Source organism: Spermophilus citellus, assembly GCF_964194105.1.
Source record: "Spermophilus citellus genome assembly, chromosome: 6".
Taxonomy (NCBI): Eukaryota; Metazoa; Chordata; class Mammalia; order Rodentia; family Sciuridae; genus Spermophilus; species Spermophilus citellus.
The window spans coordinates 98,332,059-98,351,991 of NC_138187.1; the positions used below are offsets into that span (position 1 = coordinate 98,332,059).

A 19,933-nucleotide genomic window follows, 5' to 3' on the forward strand; every position below is an offset into this window, starting at 1 on the left:
TCACATCTTAAGTTCTAGGTATACATAGCCTTTGTCTACTGAAATGCATTTGGATATTCCACAGGCATCTCAGACTCAACAGGTTTAAAAAGTGAATCCATCATCTCTACCCCAGCCTAATATCACTCATAAATTTCCTGTCTTGGTGATTCATTATCAGCCATTATGAAGAATCTTTTTAGATCTTTTATCCTCCCTCCCTTATGCCTAAGTCAACTGCAAGTCATTTTAGGCCTACCTTACACTTTCTCAAATATTATTTCCTTTACCATTTGTATTGTCAGAATACCTCAGATGGTCATCATCTCTCTCACTGGAGATTGTGTCTGTGCCTCTAATATTAACTGCCTCCCCGTACCAAATCCGATTGTATCACCCTGACCCCCTCCCAACAGGTGGTGTAAGAAATAACTTCTAACTTGATTGGTCTTTAAATCTTTGACCACCTGCGGCCCAGGGGGCCCAGGTCTCCCTCTCAAGTTCCAGTCCTACGTCAATATCTCTAATAAAGTGTGTTCCTTTTCCTGAACTCCTAAACTGATTACCTGTACCACATCTGGGGAGTTACTCATACTACATGCCTTCTGTTGTTCTTGTTTGTATGTATTTTATGGACCAAATGAGGGGACCTTCTCCAGGGCTTGGACCATTTACTCCAGAAAGGGTAAGACAGTAAGTCCTGTGGATATAGTGTGCAGTAAATATTTATCAGATTACCTTCACTAATAAATCCTTTTCTCTTTATATATATCATTTTTTAATAGCATAATTTTCTGTTTAATTATTTTTGAGTTTTACATTTAATTGCATGAAGACTTAAAAATTTCTAGTAACTTATTATTATTTTGCTAATTAGTAGGGCTTAATTTTTCATTTTCACCTAAGAAATCTGTTTTGTCATAGGTAGGTGAGGAATTCTTGCAAGGTGCATGGTAGTAATAAGAGCTATTTTTGGAAATAACAGCAAGAATGTGCTAAATACCAGCAAATACTCCCACATTCTTCTGTCATTGGAAAGGATTATAAATGGAAAAGAATCACAGTTTTAATTGGACTTACAATAGGTTAATTTTATTCCTTGCTTCTCAAATGCAACTCTTCAATAAAAAGTGTTTTTGGTTCCCTTTAAGACAGGTATTAGGAAGGAAAGTATCTTATGCCCTTAGAACACAAAGGATTCTTTCGTTTCTGACAGGCGTTGACGTGCAGAGAAGAACTCCTGACTCTGCTTCTGTCACTGCTGCCCCTTGTGTGGAAGATACCTGTTCAGGAGCAGCAGGCAGCAGGTATGGTCCCCTCAGCCTGTCACTGGCATCATCCACAGCCCACTGGGGGAAATCCCACTGAAAAGCTGCTTCTGCCTGAATGGTTGGTGCAGCTTCAGATTCTGCATATATTAATTTTGATTTATTTTATACTTAATATGAAAAATTCTTTAGCAAGCACATTTTAAATTTTTTTCAGTAATACAAAAACCATGGTGCTTGTTAGGGAATTACTTAGGGTAATGATGATTAGAAAATATATGAAGAAGCAGAGCACTTATCTGAGAGAGTAAACCTAGAAATGTCACATCAGAAAAATGGATAGTGGGAAAGTGTGAAGAAAGAAATTAAAGTTTCTTTGCTTAAAGATTGCTGTTACCAGTTCTCCAGAAATGACTTATGGTGTTTGCTTTAGTTTATCTAAAGTTGTTTCTTTCTTTTCTTTTTTTTTTTTTTAAGAGAGAGAGAGAGAAGAGAGAGAGACAGAGCGAGAGAGAGTGAGAATTATTTATTTTTCAGTTTTTGGTGGACACAACATCTTTATTTTATTTTATGTGGTGCTGAGGATTGAACCCAGTGCGCCGCGCATGCCAGGCGAGCGCGTTACCACTTGAGCCACATCCCCAGCCCATAGTTTATATAACGTTGTTTCTAAAGGATAAGTTGAAATAATATTTTGTTTCAAAAACCATGTAGAATTATTACACTTAAGGCCAAGAGACATTTTTATTTTCTGATTTTGAAAAATAAGTCTGTGTATATATAAAAAACATATATGTGTATATGAGTATATATATGCATATATATTTAATATGTATGTATATATGTAAGTTTATATATATTTATGTATTCATGTAAATACATGAAACTCTAAATATTTCACTGGAAGGATTAGCAGTATTCCCCCTTGACCATTTCTGGGAAATGTGAATTGTGAAATGCTTGAGAATCAGGTTAAAAGAAAAAAGTCCTCCTGTACTTTATATTTTAATGCCTTGTGTTTTTAGTAAATTTCTCATATGGGGCTCTTGTATGAGGTTATCTAAGGTCTTGTAATATTGTTGATTTACTCTATGTTCTTATTTTCCTCTGAATTTTTAGAATTCAAAAATTGTTAGTCACATAAGAAATCTGATTATTATCTTTTTAGGGAGATTTTCTTAATTGCCTATATTTTTTGCTTCAGTGGAATTGGTCAGACTCCTTTTAATTTTTCCTCTCATTTGTTTGTTTCCCTCTACTAAGTAAAGCATAGTTCTTTAATTTACAGATTTTTATTCACTCTAAATTGCAACTACATTTTTCATGTAGATTTTGTTACATATTGCAAAGGGAAAGATCAATTTAATCATCTTTTTAGTAAAGAAGATTCATTCATTTCTCCAAGAAGTAGCCATTGAGTGCTGACCACAGGGCAAGCCCTAGGCTAGTAAGGACTGAGGATCAAACACTGATGTCCATACCTTGTGCTTAGTTCAGTTCATGAGGCCCTTGAGAAATATTTTTATTTCAGAACTCTTAACCTCAGTCTTGGTGAACATTTGGTATATACTATATGATTTTGAATTAATTTTGGAAAAATTTAAAGTTCTTAAAGGCTGTAAACTAACTACTGCTTTTGTGAGAACATAATATATCCCTGTATCTTCATTGTGACACTACTGGAGGAGGTTTGTAAAGTGATGTGAACAGCAGCACTAACTATTGAATAGAGTCTCTTATGTTGCAGTTAAAATGAAATATATGGTTTTAAATCCTAATTCTATTCTCCATTATTGGTTTCCAAATTAGTTGATATCCTTTGAACTAATGCCACCTCATGTTTAGAATAAGAAGGATAAATATGAGAAGAAGTAACTCAGAGAGAGCGTAACTGAGGGAAACAGCCTATAGCAAAATCATGTGAGGCTGGACTCCTACAGTGGGTGGTAGGTAAATGGGAGAGTCATTGACTGAACAAATTGAGTGTAACCACATGCTGAGGTGTTCTAAATCTTCTTTCTTCATTTCATTAGATTTTAATTTGCCATTGTCATCTGATATAATCCTGACCAAAGAAAAGAACTCAAGTTCACATAGATCTACTCAGGAAAAATTATGTTTAGAAGGAAGTGCCCCATCTGGTCAGGTTTCTACAAAAGTAAATGCTTTTCGAAAAAGCAGACGACAGCGTAAAAGTACCCATCGCTATTCTATAAGAGATGCTCGAAAAACACAGCTCTCCACTTCCGACTCAGAGGGCAACTCAGATGAAAAGAGCACGGCAGTGAGTAAGCACAGAAGGCTCCATGCGCTGCAGCATTTTGTAACCCAGTCTCCTGAAGACCACCTCTCACCTAGACTAAGTTCCTTTGTAACCAAAGAGCAGGGGTCTCCTGACACCATGGCTTTGAAAAACTCCATAGAGACTACTCCAAGGCAGGAGACAAGCACTGACATTTTAAGTGAACCAGCTGCCTTGTCTATTCTCAGTAACATGAATAATTCTCCATTTGATTTATGTCATGTTCTGTTGTCCTTATTGGAAAAAATTTGTAAATTTGACATTACTTTGAATCATAATTCTGCCCTTGCAGCCAGTGTAGTGCCCACACTGACTGAATTCCTAGCAGGCTTTGGGGACTGCTATAATCTAAGTGACAAGCTGGAGAGTGAAGTGGTTTCTGTAAGTTGGACCGAAGAACCTGTGGCTTTAGTTCAGAGGATGCTCTTTCGAACAGTGTTGCATCTCATGTCAGTAGATATTAGTGCTGCAGAGGTCATGCCGGAAAGTCTTAGAAAAAATTTAACCGAATTGCTTAGGGCAGCTTTAAAAATTAGAACTTGCTTAGAAAAGCAGCCTGACCCTTTTGCACCAAGGCAAAAGAAAACACTACAGGAGGTCCAGGAGGGCTTTATGTTTTCCCAGTTTCGTCATAGAGCCCTTCTTTTACCTGAGCTTCTGGAAGGAGTTCTACGGATCCTGATCTGTTGTCTTCAAAGTGCAGCTTCAAATCCCTTCTACTTCAGTCAAGCCATGGATCTGGTTCAAGAATTCATTCAGCACCAAGGATTTAATCTATTTGAAACAGCAGTTCTTCAAATGGAATGGCTAGTTTCAAGAGATGGAGTTCCTCCAGAGGCCTCACAACATCTGACAGCCCTAATAAATAGTGTGATGAAAATCATGAGTACTGTGAAAAAAGTAAAATCAGAGCAACTTCATCACTCAATGTGTACAAGAAAAAGGCACAGACGCTGTGAGTATTCTCATTTTATGCATCACCACCGAGATCTCTCCGGACTTCTGGTTTCAGCTTTTAAAAACCAGCTTTCCAGAAACCCCTTTGAAGAGACTGCAGATGGAGATGTTCATTACCCCGAGCGGTGCTGCTGTATTGCAGTGTGTGCTCATCAGTGTTTGCGCTTGCTGCAGCAGACTTCTTTGGGCAGCACCTGTGTCCAGATTCTATCAGGCATTCATAGTGTTGGAATATGCTGCTGTATGGATCCCAAATCTGTAATCATCCCTTTGCTGCATGCTTTTAAATTGCCAGCACTGAAAAATTTTCAGCAGCATATATTGAATATCCTTAATAAACTTATTTTGGATCAGTTAGGAGGTGCAGAGATACCACAGAAAATTAAAAAAGCAGCTTGCAACATTTGTACTGTTGATTCTGACCAGCTGGCCAAGTTAGAAGAGACACTGCGGGGCAGCTTGTGTGCTGCTGAACCTGCCTCAGGTGCACCCAGTCCTTCCTACAGATTTCAGGGGATCCTGCCCAGCAGTGGATCTGAAGACTTGCTGTGGAAATGGGATGCGTTAGAGGCTTATCAGAAATTTGTTTTTGAAGATGACGGATTACATAATATACAGATTGCAAATCACATTTGTAACTTAATTCAGAAAGGCAATATAGTTATTCAATGGAAGTTGTACAATTACCTGTTTAATCCTGTGCTGCAAAGAGGAGTTGAACTAGCACATCACTGTCAACACCTCAACATTACTTCTGCTCGAACTCATATGTGCAGCCACCTGAATCGGTGTCTGCCGCAGGAAGTGCTTCAGGTTTATTTAAAAACTCTGCCTATCCTGCTTAAATCCAGGTTTGTATATGTATATATATACTGCTATTTTTTTCTTATGGATGCTTTTGAATGTGTGATAAAGCGTATGCACTGGCACTTCTAACCCTCATATCTCCAGGGTCTTATCAGCAGCCTAAACCATATTTACTGTTGTCTGAGTTTATTAACAAAAAAACTTTAGTTTAATTTTAGTTTATTAACAAAAAAACTCCGCCTCTTGCTATAGTTTAAACTGTTTTTTAATTTATTTTGACTGGGAGTAGTAGTGGTAAAGAAGAGGATAGTCATTGAATTTAAGGTCTCAATGGAAAAAACGTAAATTTTTAGATATATTTCTGAGGAAAAAAAACAGATGCAACATAAATATCTAAGAGCAAAGGCCAAGTTTAATTGTATTTATAGATGGAATATTATTAGCCATTAAAAATGCTTATATAGGAGGTAGATGTATGAGGCACTGGGTTCCATTTTCAGTTCCACATAAAAATAAATAAAAATAAAATAAAGGTATTGTGAGTTGGGCATAGTGGTGCACGCCTGTAATCCTAGCGGCTCTGGAGGCTGAGGCAGGAAGATCAAAAGCCAACCTCAGCAAAAGCGAGGAGCTAAGCAACTCAGTGAGACCCTGTCTCTAAATAAATAAAAAAAATAGCACTGAGGATGTGGCTTAGTTGTTGATTGCCCCTGAGTTCAATCCATGGTACCCCCCACCCCAGCAAAAATGAAAGTATTGTATGCTTACAAATATTATGCTGGGACAAGAGAAAATGCTTATAATATTTTGTGGGTAAAATATGCAAAATTTCAGGGGTTGGGGTTGTGGCTCAGTGATAGAGCACGGGGTTCCATCCTCAGCACCACATAAAAATAAATAAAGGCATTGTGTCCAACTACAACTAAAAAAATTTTTTTTTAAATATACAAAATTTCAAACAATATTCACTTGTTTACAATCATAAAATATGTACATATATCAGATGATAATTATATATTGAAGAAGTGGCATTAGGGGATTGTTATTTTTAAATATCATATTTGGATTTATTACCTAAGCAATACATATAGAAAAATAAGAAAATACAGAAAAACAAATGAAGGAAATTAAAATTACTTGTAAACCCACCAGTGATTTTCCAGATTTTGGGATTGCCAAGTCTGGTACATTTAAAAAATAATTTTATAAACAAAGCTTGCTTCTGGTAGTTATATTAGCTTTTCAAGTTAATGCTTATACCATTCTTAAAAACTTGTAGTAAAATAAATATAACCTATCATTACTGTTTTTACATGTGGCATTTTGGGGTTCATCTTAACACAACTACTTTAAAACTAATACTGATATTAAATCATTTCCCTACAATTATTTTTAAAATTTTGGACCTTTTTTACTTTGTTTAAATACAACTGACTTCCATTGAAAGTTTTGCAACTCTTTTGTGGGCAACCTGGATCTTTGTAAAATAAATTCTGAGAGTCACTGAATTGATTTACATTGCATATTTCTAGAATGATTTCAGTGACCTAGACCCAGATCTCACTTGGGACAGAGCTAAATCTCCCCTCCCACATACACTTTTTTTTTTTTTTTTTTTTTAAAGAGAGAGTGAGAGGAGAGAGAGAGAGAGAGAGAGGTTTTTAAAAAATATTTATTTAGTTAGTTAGTTCTCGGCGGACACAACATCTTTGTTGGTATGTGGTGCTGAGGATCGAACCCGGGCCGCACGCATGCGAGGCGAGCGCGCTACCGCTTGAGCCACATCCCCAGCCCCCCACATACACTTTGTAAATTTTTTTTGCTGTGCTGGAGATGGAATCCTGGTCCTTGCATATGGTAGGCAAGTCCTCTAGGGCTGAGCTGCATCCTAGCCCCCTGAAAACCTTCTGGTAGTGTTCAGTATTTGTTCTGATCAACTGGCCAAATTAGAGACAACTGCAGAGAAACTCATGTGAATCTCCACCTGAGAGAAAAGCCTTCTGAAGAGAATTTCAGCTCTATGATTTGATTCTTTACCTTTTTGAAGTACAGATGTAAAACAAATGAAAAGTCCTGAATGAACCGTTAGGTAGAGGAACAAATAAACTCCAGATGCTTGTCTGCTCTTAGGGCATCTGTGTCTGGATGATGGTGATTGGAGTAGAATTTTTTTTTAAAGGTCTATTTTTTTTTTTTTAAAGAGAGAGGAGAGAGAGAGAGAATTTTTTTTTAAAGAGAGAGTGAGAGAGGAGAGAGAGAGAGAGAGAGAGAGAGAATTTTTAATATTTATTTTTTAGTTCTCGGCGGACACAACATCTTTGTTGGTATGTGGTGCTGAGGATCGAACCCGGGCCGCACGCATGCCAGGCGAGCGCGCTACCGCTTGAGCCACATCCCCAGCCCCTGGAGTAGAATTTATATAGAATTTGCCATTTGGAGAAATATATTCTTCCCTGATTTGCTTCACTTAATTTGGGTTGTATATAATCCTTTCTTTTTAAATACTTTCAGAGCCATACATGCAGTATTTGAAGAAGGATTTGAGAGTGATTCTAAAGTAGCTTGAGGTTCTAGCCAATATCTAACTAAGAACTTTATGAGATAATTAATAAATCAAGTTAGGTAGTATTAAGTATATAATGCATGCAGCAATGCCATATTTTAGTAGTTTATGTACCTATTTATAAATGATGTTCATATATATATAATATATATATGTAAATAAAATATTTTTCCCATTTATCTCACAGGGTAATAAGAGATTTGTTTTTAAGTTGTAATGGAATAAATCAAATAATTGAATTAAATTACTTAGATGGTATTCGAAGTCATTCCCTAAGAGCATTTGAAACTCTGATAATCAGCCTAGGAGAACAACAGAAAGATGCTTCAGCTCCAGCTATCGATGGATCACACACTGAAGAGAAGGAGCCCTCATCCTCAAATACAGGGGCCCCTTTTCATGGCCATCAGGCTTATTCAGATTCTCCTCAGAGCCTCAGCAAATTCTATGCCGGTCTCAAAGAAGCTTATCCAAAGAAATGGAAGACTGTTCACCAAGATGATCATATCAACACCATAAACCTCTTCCTCTGTGTGGCATTTTTATGTGTAAGTAAAGAAGCAGAGTTGGATAGGGAGTCGGCCAATGAGTCAGAAGATACTTCTGGCTATGACAGTACAGCCAGCGAGCCTTTAAGTCACGTGCTGCCATGTTTGTCTCTTGAGAGCCTCGTCTTGCCTTCTCCTGAGCATATGCGCCAAGCAGCAGATGTGTGGTCCATGTGTCGTTGGATTTACATGTTGAGCTCGGTCTTCCAGAAACAATTTCATAGGCTTGGTGGTTTCCGAGTGTGCCATAAGTTAATATTTATGATAATACAGAAAATATTCAGAAATCATGAAGACAAACAAGGGAAAAGGCAGGGAAATATAAATGTAAATGAAAACCAAGACTTTGTCAGAACTTCTCAACAGGAGAAAGCAAGGAAAGAAGATTTGTCATCTCTGACTAAAACAAAGGACCACACACTACCTGATGGGGGTAGTCTGAAAAACAGTACTGACTCTGTAGGTGAATTAGAATCACAACGTATTTCTTCCATAAACATGGAGCCTATTTCATCTACTGAAGCTACTCCTGAGGAAGCAAAGGTGTTTAGGAGGCGAGAAAGTGAGACCGTACTTCAGAGCATACGACTTTTGGAAGCCATTCTGGCCATTTGTCTTCATAGTGCTAGAACCAGTCAACAAAAGATAGAATTGGAGTTATCTAATCAGGTAATACTTTGCTCTTAGTCCAGCGCTCGCTCTCTCTCTCTCTCTCTCTCTCTCTCTCTCTCTCTCTCTGTGTGTGTGTAAAAGTTCTGACTTAATACTATTATCATTTTATTTTTACAAAACTTTTACATTTTGAGAAATTCCTGTGTGCCTAGCATAGTTCAATTCCAGGTATCATGAAAGGCACAAAGAACCTTGTGCCTTAGCCTTTGCCTAAAGAGCCTTATAGTTTAGTTTGTAATACAAAAGCCCATGTGAAGCAGTTCACATATATAGCTTCAGATGAGTAATTATGCATATTGTGTTTTGGAATTCACAATCTTGGTATGACTCTGTTGGGTTCCCTGCCTAGATCCCCTCTCCTTGGTTTGTGCTCCAGTGTCGTCCTCGTCATGTCTGTCTTTTCACGTGTTTCTTGTGTTGGACTGAGAATGTTGAGGCACCCATCTGCTGTGGGCTGCTTCCTCCTCTAAAGATCATCTTGGCTGATAGAGTGCCGTGCCCAGGCAAAGGGTGCTTACTGTCAGTGGTTGACGGATGTGGCTCTGGGAGTGAGGACAATCTCTGTGGTACACTTTTGGCTCCAGAGCTTTACATGGAATGAGCGAGATTTTTCCTGAAACCACATTCTTTGTCTGCATTCTTCTGACCTCTTCTGCATCTGTCACATCCTGACAGATATCTCCAAGAGCACCCCTCACCAAAAAGAAATTCATGGTCTCAGGCCCTACTACTAAGGAACTTGGGAATGTGGAAGATCTGATTTCCTTACTATCTTGTCCCTTCCTATTATTTCAGCCAATGAGTCCCCTTACTCTAGTTTCAGCCTCTGTGTAGCCTCCTGTCTAAAACATCTTAATGCTTCCATATTGTTCTCAGTTAAAATCCCACTCCTTAGCATAGTCTGCAAAACCCTTCACAGTCTGCTCTACTTCTTTGTGTAGCCTCACATTCTGCCACCCCTCATGGTGCTGCACAGTCAGCCATACCGAGTTGATCTTTGCCATCGCTTCTGGGGTTGTGTGCATGCTCTTGTGCTTGGCATAGTCTTTCTTCCTCTGTTCCAGTGCCTGCTGTTTCCTGCTTGTTCTCTGATCCTCCCATACAATCTTCTGGGGTACTTGGTCTCTCAGGCACCTTCTCAGTTTTCTGTTCTGAGAGCATTTTTTTTCATAGTTCTGGTAGAGTTATCATCATACTCCTATGTACCTGTTTCTCATGGTGGATGATAATTCCTTAAACAAGTTGGTTTCTTTTCCATCTTCATGGTCTCATCACCTATTTTAGAGATACAAGCAAGCAGCAAGAGCTTCCTTCATGAGCAGAAGGAAAGGACTGAGAAGAGAATTAGAACTTCTTAGAATCTTAAGGAATCTTTGAGAATAAGTGATAAGTGTTTTAGACAGCTTTTTCGCTGCTTTGACCAAAATACCTGATAAGAACAGTTAGAGGAGGAAGAGTTTATTTGGGGACTCATGGTTTCAGAGGTCTGGTCCATAGATGGTTGACTCCATTCTTTGAGGCAGAACATCATGGTGGAACAGTGTCGGAGTGGAACGCAGTTAGGAGCCTGGCAGCAGGAAGCAGAGAGAGCAAAAAGAGAGAGAGCTCTGCTCAACAAGGTCAAAATATATACCCCAAAGGCACAGCCCAGGGACTCACCTCTCCAGCCACACCCTACCTTCCCTCAGTTACCACCCAGTTAATCCCTACTGAGGATTAATGCAATAATTAGGTTAAGGCTGTCATAACCCATCTTCTCCCTCTGAACTTTCTTATATTGTCTCACATATGAGCTTTTAGGGGACACCTCATATCTAAACTACAACAATAGAAAATTTGTAAACTCTAAAGATGGTTAATTGAAACTATGAAGTTTCAGGAAATAATCTTTGTGATGCAATTCATTTATGTAATTGAAGCTAAAAAACAAGTAATATATTTAATAAATAAAAATGTTATTAACTTTACCATAGAATGTTGGGATAAGAGGTCAAAATTTATATAGTCAATTTACTTTCATATCAACTGTAAATAAATGGTATTTCTGTTTGTTAAGAAATTATTTATTTTGTCACTCTTTGTTAAAAGCATGTTATTGATATTCCTGGTCTCTCTTATTTTACCTTAGAACTTGTCTGTGGAAAATATATTGTTTGAAATGAGGGATCATCTTTCCCAGTCAAAAGTGACTGAGACAGAATTGGCAAAGCCTTTGTTTGATGCCCTGCTTAGAGTTGCCCTGGGGAATCATTTAGCAGATTTTGAACATCCTGATGCTGTGACAGAGAAGGTATGAACCTTTATGGTTGTGTTATTGGGTATGACTAGCAGAGGCAGACGTGTGAGATGGGACTAGGAGGTTGGTGAATGTGGTTCTTAGAACATAGGGACCCAGATTTAGTCAGGTGAGTTCCATGGGGGTAGTGTTTCTTCAGTACCTTACCTCAAAACACAGGAGAGCAATATGACATGCTTTTCTTTAATCTAATCTAGAAATTTTCTGAGAATTACTTCAAGTAAGACAAATATATGATTTGATTTGATAAGTCTTACATATAACTGAGTTTATTAAGTGGTAATTTAGGAATGGTGAGATTCAGCTATCTAATCTGGTCCTATATTGATGCAGCTAATATTTCCAGAACTCTACTCATTTTAATTTTAAATCACTCAATATGAAAATGACTAGTACTTTCATAGAAAATAGCAATCATAGTATTTTAGTGGTTGGTGTTAACATTTTTTTTTCTAAAGTAACTTTTAATTTTTTCTCTTTAGCTTTGTGATACACAGTTGACTCATTTCTTTTTTCATGTTTCTTTTATGTTTGTTTCATTATCACTAACCTTTATATAACTTCTCTTTGGCCTGCTGCTAGTCAATAGATAGATGTGATGTTTAATAATCTTTTACTGAAATATATTACTGCTTGCCATAACTCTTTTATATCTATACATCTATACCTCTATTATTTTTATTTGTTTAATTTTATGTGGTGCTGGGGACTGAACCTAGGGCCTCACGCATGCAAGGCAAGCATTCTACCACTGAGCTACAACCCCAGCCCATGCCTGCTGTAACTCTTCAAATTTAATGAAATAACTATTAATGCCTTCATCTTATTATTGAATTGATTGGTTAACTCTAAAATGTCAACATACTTTGTGCTACTTTTTATTATTGTTGCAATAAAATACACTGAACTTTTTAAAGTGAACATGTGTTCTTAAGTGAAGATATTGATAGCATTTTCATAAGAAAATGTCTTATCACAGGTGTTAAAACAGGAAGTTAATACTGATACTCTTGATTTTTGAGATGCTTATATATAGACAGTTAAATTCAGAAATCTTCTTCACTCTCTTTGAAAAATTTTCATATTTTCTATGGTTATGAAGTATTATTTATAAAAATTCTTTGAAAAAATTTCCAATAGCAAATAAATAATATATAAACATTAAATAGTGCAAAATATAATTCCACCTCCTAATGGTCTTTAGTCATTCCTTATTGTATCACTAGAATGAAATTTCTTAAGTAGGTTTATTTTTCAGGGAAATCGAGATGACCCATCTGTTAGAAACCACTTTAAATGAAGTGTTAACTTGTCTGAAAGGTACTAGAAAGTTTGGCTTAGTGAATTTCATAATTCATAACGGTTACTAGTTAGTAAGATTTTCTTTTTCTCAAAAGGTAATAAATATCCTCTTGCTAGAAATGAGGGAATATTACAACTGTTGCCTTTGAATTATCCTGATCTTCTAGAGTCATCAGTCCGAGGAAGAGTTGTCTTCCCATCCTGGAGATTTTTCAGAAGAAGCTGAGGGTCCTCAGTGTTGTAGTTTTAAACTTCTGGTTGAAGAAGAAGGTTATGAGGCGGATAGTGAAAGCAATCCTGAGGATGGCGAAACCCGGGATGACGGTACAAATGTTGTAGAAGTGCTTATGATTAGATCTGCAAAGTATTCAGAGTGATGCCACTTTAGAACTCTGTATTGCCTTACAATTTAAAATGTATCACGTTAACATTTATTTGATCTTCACAACAAATCTGGCATTCGTATATGCAATTTAAAACATGAAATGGATCTTGTTATCACAAACATTGACTGAGAGCCTAAGAACATATGTGTATTTTCCTGGTTTCATATTCATTCCACTGGGAAATATAGACCATAATTATCAGAAATAAACAACACAAGCAGTATAAAACTAGGTGATGTGATAGTAGTTGAGTGATTAGGGACACCCTTTCTGAAGAGGTGATATTTACAATTTCTCTAAATAAAGAAAACCAGCCAAATACTGGCAGTTTATTATAAAGAATAAATAACAAAAGGAATGTAGACATCATTCTGTGACATCCAAGAATTCAGTATAGATTTCTTCTTAGTTTTCTGCAGTCCAGTTTTGCCCTTGGGATGGAACTGCATTGCATATGATCCTTTGTCTCTGGGCTTAAAACTTGAGTGGAATGGGAAAGATGGGTTGATTTGAGCCAAAAGATTTCTAGGCAGGCTCTGTCTTTTCCTATACTGGCCTTATTAATGTCTCAGTACTGTTAGTCTTTACTAAATTTAAAGTTATTTATTTTCCTCAGAGTTAATTTTCTTTTTCACAGAAAATAAATGGGAGTAATCATTAATATTTTGGTTAAAGGATATAAGGAACCCATGGTTGGTGCTTTTTGAAAAGATATCAATTTTTGATGGTTTTATCATAATATAGGTATGATTTTGTAATAGTATAGGTATGATTTTGTAATAGTAGATGTCTTCCCTTTTATGTTTGCTAACTAGATCTCAACTTCAAGAATTCTGGTCCAGGTAGAAATTTATAAATTTCTTCACTCTACGAACATTTTTTGAAGATCACAGCAGTCTCTTTTTAAGATCTGTCTTCCAAAATGTCATATTCAGTAAGACAGCCTCTTTTTCTCACATATGGAGAAGACAAAATTTAAAATTTATCCACCCACCCCAAGCACAGTGCATACTTGTAATTCCAGCTAGTTGGGAGGCTGAGGCAGAAGAATTGCAGTTTGAGCCTAGAAATCAAGAGCTGAATCTACTATTTTCATAGTAATATGGTCAAGTGAATTAACCTATCCTGTGATCTAGGAATTTTGGGGGCAAAAAGGTTGGAATAGTAATTTTTCTCCAGTTGTGTTGGAGGGATGTATTTAATTTTTATCACATGTGTATAAAAATTGCTGTTGATAATATTTGTAGTTTTATTGGATATCAAAATTACTTTTAAGACTACTCATTAAACTTCAAACTATCCACAAGACTTGATTCAATACTTGAATCAAAAGTAATATTGGAGGAAAAGATTTTATGAGCATCTTCTTATAAATAGCACTTTGCCACTAGGTCTTCAAAATGGAGAATAAGGTTTAAAGTATTTATTCAGTGTTTTAGAGTATAAACATAGTCTTTCCTGTTTCCCTTTGCAGGGGTAGACTTAAAACCTGAAACAGAAGGTTTCAGTGCATCAGTCAGTCCAAATGACTTGATTGAAAAGCTCACTCAAGGGGAAATAATATATCCTGAGATTTGCATGCTGGAATTAAATTTGCTTTCTGCTAGCAAAGCTAAACTTGATGTGCTTGCCCATGTATTTGAGAGTTTTTTGAAAATTATCCAGCAGAAAGAAAAGAACGTTTTTCTACTCATGCAACAGGTAAAAATGTTTTAAGTTCAATTGCTACCTATCATTGATATCCCATTCCCCCATATCTTTACTTATAACCCAACTCATCTGAAAATTAGTTGAGATGATCACTTATCTTTTATAATACCTGTGGTTTTTTAAAAAAATTTTTGTAGTTGTAGATGGACAGCATGCCTTTATTTTATTTGTTTTTATGTGGTGCTAAGGTTCGAACCCAGTGCCTCACATGTGCTAGGCAAGCGCTCTACCGCTGAGCTACAGCCCCATCCCCTAATACCTGTGTTTTGACCTTGAAGTAACATTCTAAAATCTTCTGATTCTATATTTCTCTAAAATAGCATAAAAAGTTAATATTGTCATTGGCTGACCAGTAATGAATTCCTTTTATCTTTCTGAAAATGGATAACTTTTTAAAAATTGCATTTAATTGTAAAGTATGTTCATTGCTTTAAAATATTTTTAAAAAATCAAGATAGTATGGAAAAGAAATGCGTAATTAATCCTACCTAGAGCATTTTTCCAGTCATTTAAATGCGCGCACGCGTGCACACGATTCCTATTAAATAATTTATTACGATGTTGAAGTTTTTCTGTTTCCATTTCGTAAAACATTTAATTTCTTATGTTTCATTTTATAATCTTTAGGGAACTGTGAAAAATCTTTTAGGAGGGTTCTTGAGTATTTTAACACAAGCTGATTCTGATTTTCAAGGTGAGTTAAAACTGTTTTAAACAAATAGCTTTGAAATTGTTTTGTTCTTGTGTGAAGAATTGATCATCACAGTATCCATTGGCATTGTGCTCTGATTTTAAAAGTACCTTTATATACATCATCCCATTTGTCCCTCTGTCTTCCTCAATTAAATAGACATACTTAATGTATAGGGATGAAAAGCTAGATTTGGAAGGATTAAGTAAATTGTTGGGTAGCGTTTTGGGGATGGTAATATGGCACAAATGTTCTGCTACTCCCTTTCTCATATTGTCTATTCTCTAATTAGTGCTTTCTCAGACATTTGAAAAACTAATAATGATATATAATATGATGCTTAGCCACATTAAATCTAAATTTTAGTTGGAGTATGAAAGCTAACATAAAACAATAATTTGGGTTTGTGCAATGTTTCCTCCTGACTAAATTCAGATTATACAGTTTTGGCAGGAATACTTGGCAGTAATGTTGGGTCCTTCTGAGGACATTATATCAAGGGGTTCATGGTGTCTATATCTTACTACTAGTGATGTTAACTTTAATCACTATAGATGCTGTCTGCCAGGTTTCTCCATTGTATAGTTACTATTTTTCCCTTACAATTAATAAGTATCTTTTGGGGGTTGTATCTTAAAATATGTAAATATCCTATTTTTCCTCATACCTTAACCCACAAATTTTAGCATCTATTGCTAATCATTCATGGAAACAGCTAAGACTAGTGTTGGCCAAATAGTGATTTTCTATTCCTGTCATTCTTTCTACATTTATCAGTTGGGATTATACTCTAAAGAAGAGCTTTATTTTTCTCCTCCATTTACTTATGTCGTGTATGGGTGTATTATTATACTCTGTATTGCACTCCTCTCTGTCAGAGTCCCCTCTTACCATCTAACATTAGTATGGTGTCTGTTATAATTAATGAAGCTATGTTGATATGTTATTAACTATGTTAGTTTATTCAGATTTCTTAAGTTTTTGCCTAATATCGTTTTCCTGTTCATGGATCCTACCCAGGATATGCCATATTACAATTAATTGTCAAATCTCCTTGCTTTGTTGTTTTGGTGTCAATCTAGGAAGATCCAATCTTAGGTCATAAAGATTTAATACTTATTAAAATAATTTTCTTCTTTCTGAATTCTCTGCTTTTTGTTTTCTTGCATTTTAATTGTAATCTTGAGTCTTTTGGATGTGCCCTACATGTGTCTTGTCTTTTCTCTCATATTATCCACTTCTCTCTTTTTTTGCTATATTCTGGAAGATATTTTTCAATTCTATTTCAACCTTTTATTCAGTTTTTAATTTTGGCAACTATCTATTCAATATTTTTAAAATATTTTTTTTAGTTGTAGAAGAATAGGATACCTTTATTTATTTATCTTTATGTGGTGCTGAGGATCGAATTTAGGGCCTCAAACATGCTAGGCAGCACTGTATTACTGAGCTGCAACACTAATCCTCTATTTAATATTTAAGCTCGCTTTTTGTTTGATTATTTTCTGGCTATTTCTTTTTCATATGAGGATAGAATATCTTTGTGTGTGTGTGTGTGTGTGTGTGTGTGTGTGTGTGTGTGTATATACATATATATGGATATTAACATTTTAAGATGATTTCTTGCAACCCCTAAATTACTATTTTTTTCCTCTAGAATCAGTTTAATGATTATTCACTTTTTACATCTTGGGATTATTCTTTTAGATTTCTGATTCCCAAATATTTTGTGAACCTTTTTTGCCTATTTATGTTTAAAAAATTGTTGGGGATTTCCTCTTCTTTTTTGGCCTCTTCTCTACATGGATGTCTATTGAAGAGTTGTGGATGGATGTGCCGGTAGATGGCTAGTCTCCCCAAATGCCCTAAGGAGGAGAGCTTTACTTTGGGGAGCCATTAGGGCCACAGTTACCCCACAGGGCACTTTGCGTACATCATGAAAATGGGTCCTCTGCACACAGAGCTTCGCCTGTGAGGAGCATCTTTCTTTATCCAGGCAGGACAGCTTCACCAGAGTGCGCAGCCTGGTGAGCTGGTTAGGCAACTTGACCAGTATGCTCAGTAGCCATGATGTTGACATTCCACTGCACTTCGGAGCTTTCACTTGGTAATCCATTCCATTTCTTTAGAGAAGAATCCTCAGGTTTTTAGCCTAAACTGAGAACCGAGCTATCTCCGCTCTGTAATCAGAAACAGGAAGAGAGGTGACGAGTCACCAAGAGACATTTCATTCATTTCTGTGTTTTCAGCAGCATTCTCATTCCCTCTCCTGATTTTAGACCAACAGATGAATCCCGTGCTGCTCTAAGTCCTTTGCAATTCAAAGGAAGTAGGATATAGCTTTCTCTTTTATCCCTCTACTTCTTCTGGGCATGGGGGTACACGCCTTGTAATCCCAGTGACTTGGGAGGCAGAGGCCAGGAGGATCACAAGTTCAAGGCCAGCCTCAACAATGTAGTGAGGCCCTAAGCAACTTAGTGAGACCCTGTCTCAAAATAAAAAATAAAAAGGGCTGGTGATGTGGCTCAGTGGTTAAGCACCCCTGGATTCAATACCAAGTACCAAAAAAAAAAAAAAAAAAGAAGTTTTTGGCTTTTTTTTTTTCACCTGACATGTCTCCAAAGCACACAACCATCCTCACTGCTTTTAGTTTTCTTTTTGTTGTTACGGATTCCTTCCTTTTGGTAATTTTATACTTTAGTGCTTCGAGTTTTCAGTAGTTTTACGTCCTCATTTGGAATGGAAAAAAAAAAATCTAACATACTTTATTCTGCTCATATTACTTTCCTACTCTAAAACCCTTATAGGGTTCATCTTACTTAGAGCATTAAGTCCACTCTAATTTGTAGTTTCATTGCAAATTGTCTTTTCAGGTGTGCCCTCTGTGACACTACTGCATCAGCTCATTGCCTTTATAGACTGGGTGGCTTAAACCTAGCTTCAGTTCTCTGATCTTCAGGTCTTTCAAAACTACCATTCTTTTAAGATACACCTCAGGTTTTATATCAGTCTTATTTTTGTCACGTCTGAGGTGGTAATAATAATTGATTCAGATGTTTTTGGTTTTGGTAAGGATCAGCTGAGATAATGCATGTAAAAATAACCACTGAACACTAAAATGTGCTCTGTAAAGACTAAGAAGATATTTTACTCTAAAGAATTCTATGAATTTAGTGCCACTGTTTGTATTTTATGCTAAACTTTTTAGTAAAATAAACTATTTAAACTAGTTTGTGATATTTAAGTATTTGTATAATCTTTACTATTTATACTTATTTCTGTCATTTAATTTTCCATGTAAGTAATAGCTATAATTTAAACATTTCAAAATGAGAAGGTAACAGACCATTTTATGGTAAGGGGAATGGCAGCATATCTAACAGATACTCTATTGATTTAAAGAATGTCTTCAATTTACTTACAGCTAGCCAATCTTTTAAGAAAGTGTTTTGTTGGTTGAGTTGCATTTAGTCACCTTGCTATTTGTTCAGCAAATTTTGTGATTACTAAATTGTTCATAATCCATGCAAGATGCTTATTTGTTTTCTTTAATTAAATATGTACTGGCTGTTTTATATTTAGCATGCCAGAGAGTACTGGTGGATCTCCTGGTGTCTTTGATGAGCACAAGAACATGTTCAGAAGAACTAACCCTTCTTTTGAGGATATTTCTGGAGAAATCTCCTTGTACAGTAAATATGCTATGATTTTTACATTTTTCACTGATATTTTAATAGAATGTATTTAGTTGGAAATCACTTAGCTCTTTCTTTTGATGTGGCAATTGTTATATAGTCAATTTCAGGTGTCATGTATGAAGTACCCAATTATTTTATTGTTTGCATATATTTTAACCAAATCAATATTCACTTTGATTTTGACTAACCAAATTATAGTTCCTTTAACATACTTTGTCCCTAACCTTTGTGCTTGAGAAATGCTAATTTTAATTACTAAAGACAATTTAATTGTAATTACAACTATCTTTGAGATCATTCTTTTCCAAAAACAAGATTATCCACTTCTCAGTTATCTTCCTTATTTTCTTTTCCAGTAGGATAGCCCAGTGGCTTTTAGTTGCTGAGAAACCCGTGTGTGTGTGTGTGTGTGTGTGTGTGTGTGTGTATGTGTGTGTGTGTGTGATGCTGGGGATGAAACCCAGAGCCTCTCGCATGCTAGGCAAGCACTGTACCACTGTCCACATCCTGAGCCATGGTGAACCCATTTTTATGATGAAATCTCAACTAGAAATGTTTGTAAATAAAACAGAAAACATTGAGGCTGCTTTGTGTTAAAGCAAGTTTGGGTATCCTAGCCCTTGCCCAACTCAACCCCACTTCACCTTCTGCACCAGTCCTGTGGCCTCCAAGGAATCATGGAGAACTGGCTGTGTATTTATGGAAGGCTTGTAGTACTTGCAAGCTCACTCCCTGATACCAATCAGCATCAGAT

General features: G+C 36.3%; 1 protein-coding gene across 1 annotated transcript in view; it reads left to right on the plus strand.

Annotated features, from left to right (window-relative positions):
• LYST (lysosomal trafficking regulator) overlaps window positions 1–19,933 on the plus strand; it is a 159,627-nt gene that overhangs the window by 32,139 nt on the left and 107,555 nt on the right. The window contains exons 4-11 of the mRNA XM_081297182.1: window positions 1,196–1,286; window positions 3,281–5,357; window positions 8,064–9,093; window positions 11,225–11,386; window positions 12,862–13,018; window positions 14,555–14,781; window positions 15,418–15,484; window positions 19,064–19,173. Coding sequence (XP_081153308.1) covers window positions 1,196–1,286; window positions 3,281–5,357; window positions 8,064–9,093; window positions 11,225–11,386; window positions 12,862–13,018; window positions 14,555–14,781; window positions 15,418–15,484; window positions 19,064–19,173 — 3,921 coding nt within the window. The remainder of the gene's footprint in view (window positions 1–1,195; window positions 1,287–3,280; window positions 5,358–8,063; window positions 9,094–11,224; window positions 11,387–12,861; window positions 13,019–14,554; window positions 14,782–15,417; window positions 15,485–19,063; window positions 19,174–19,933) is intronic.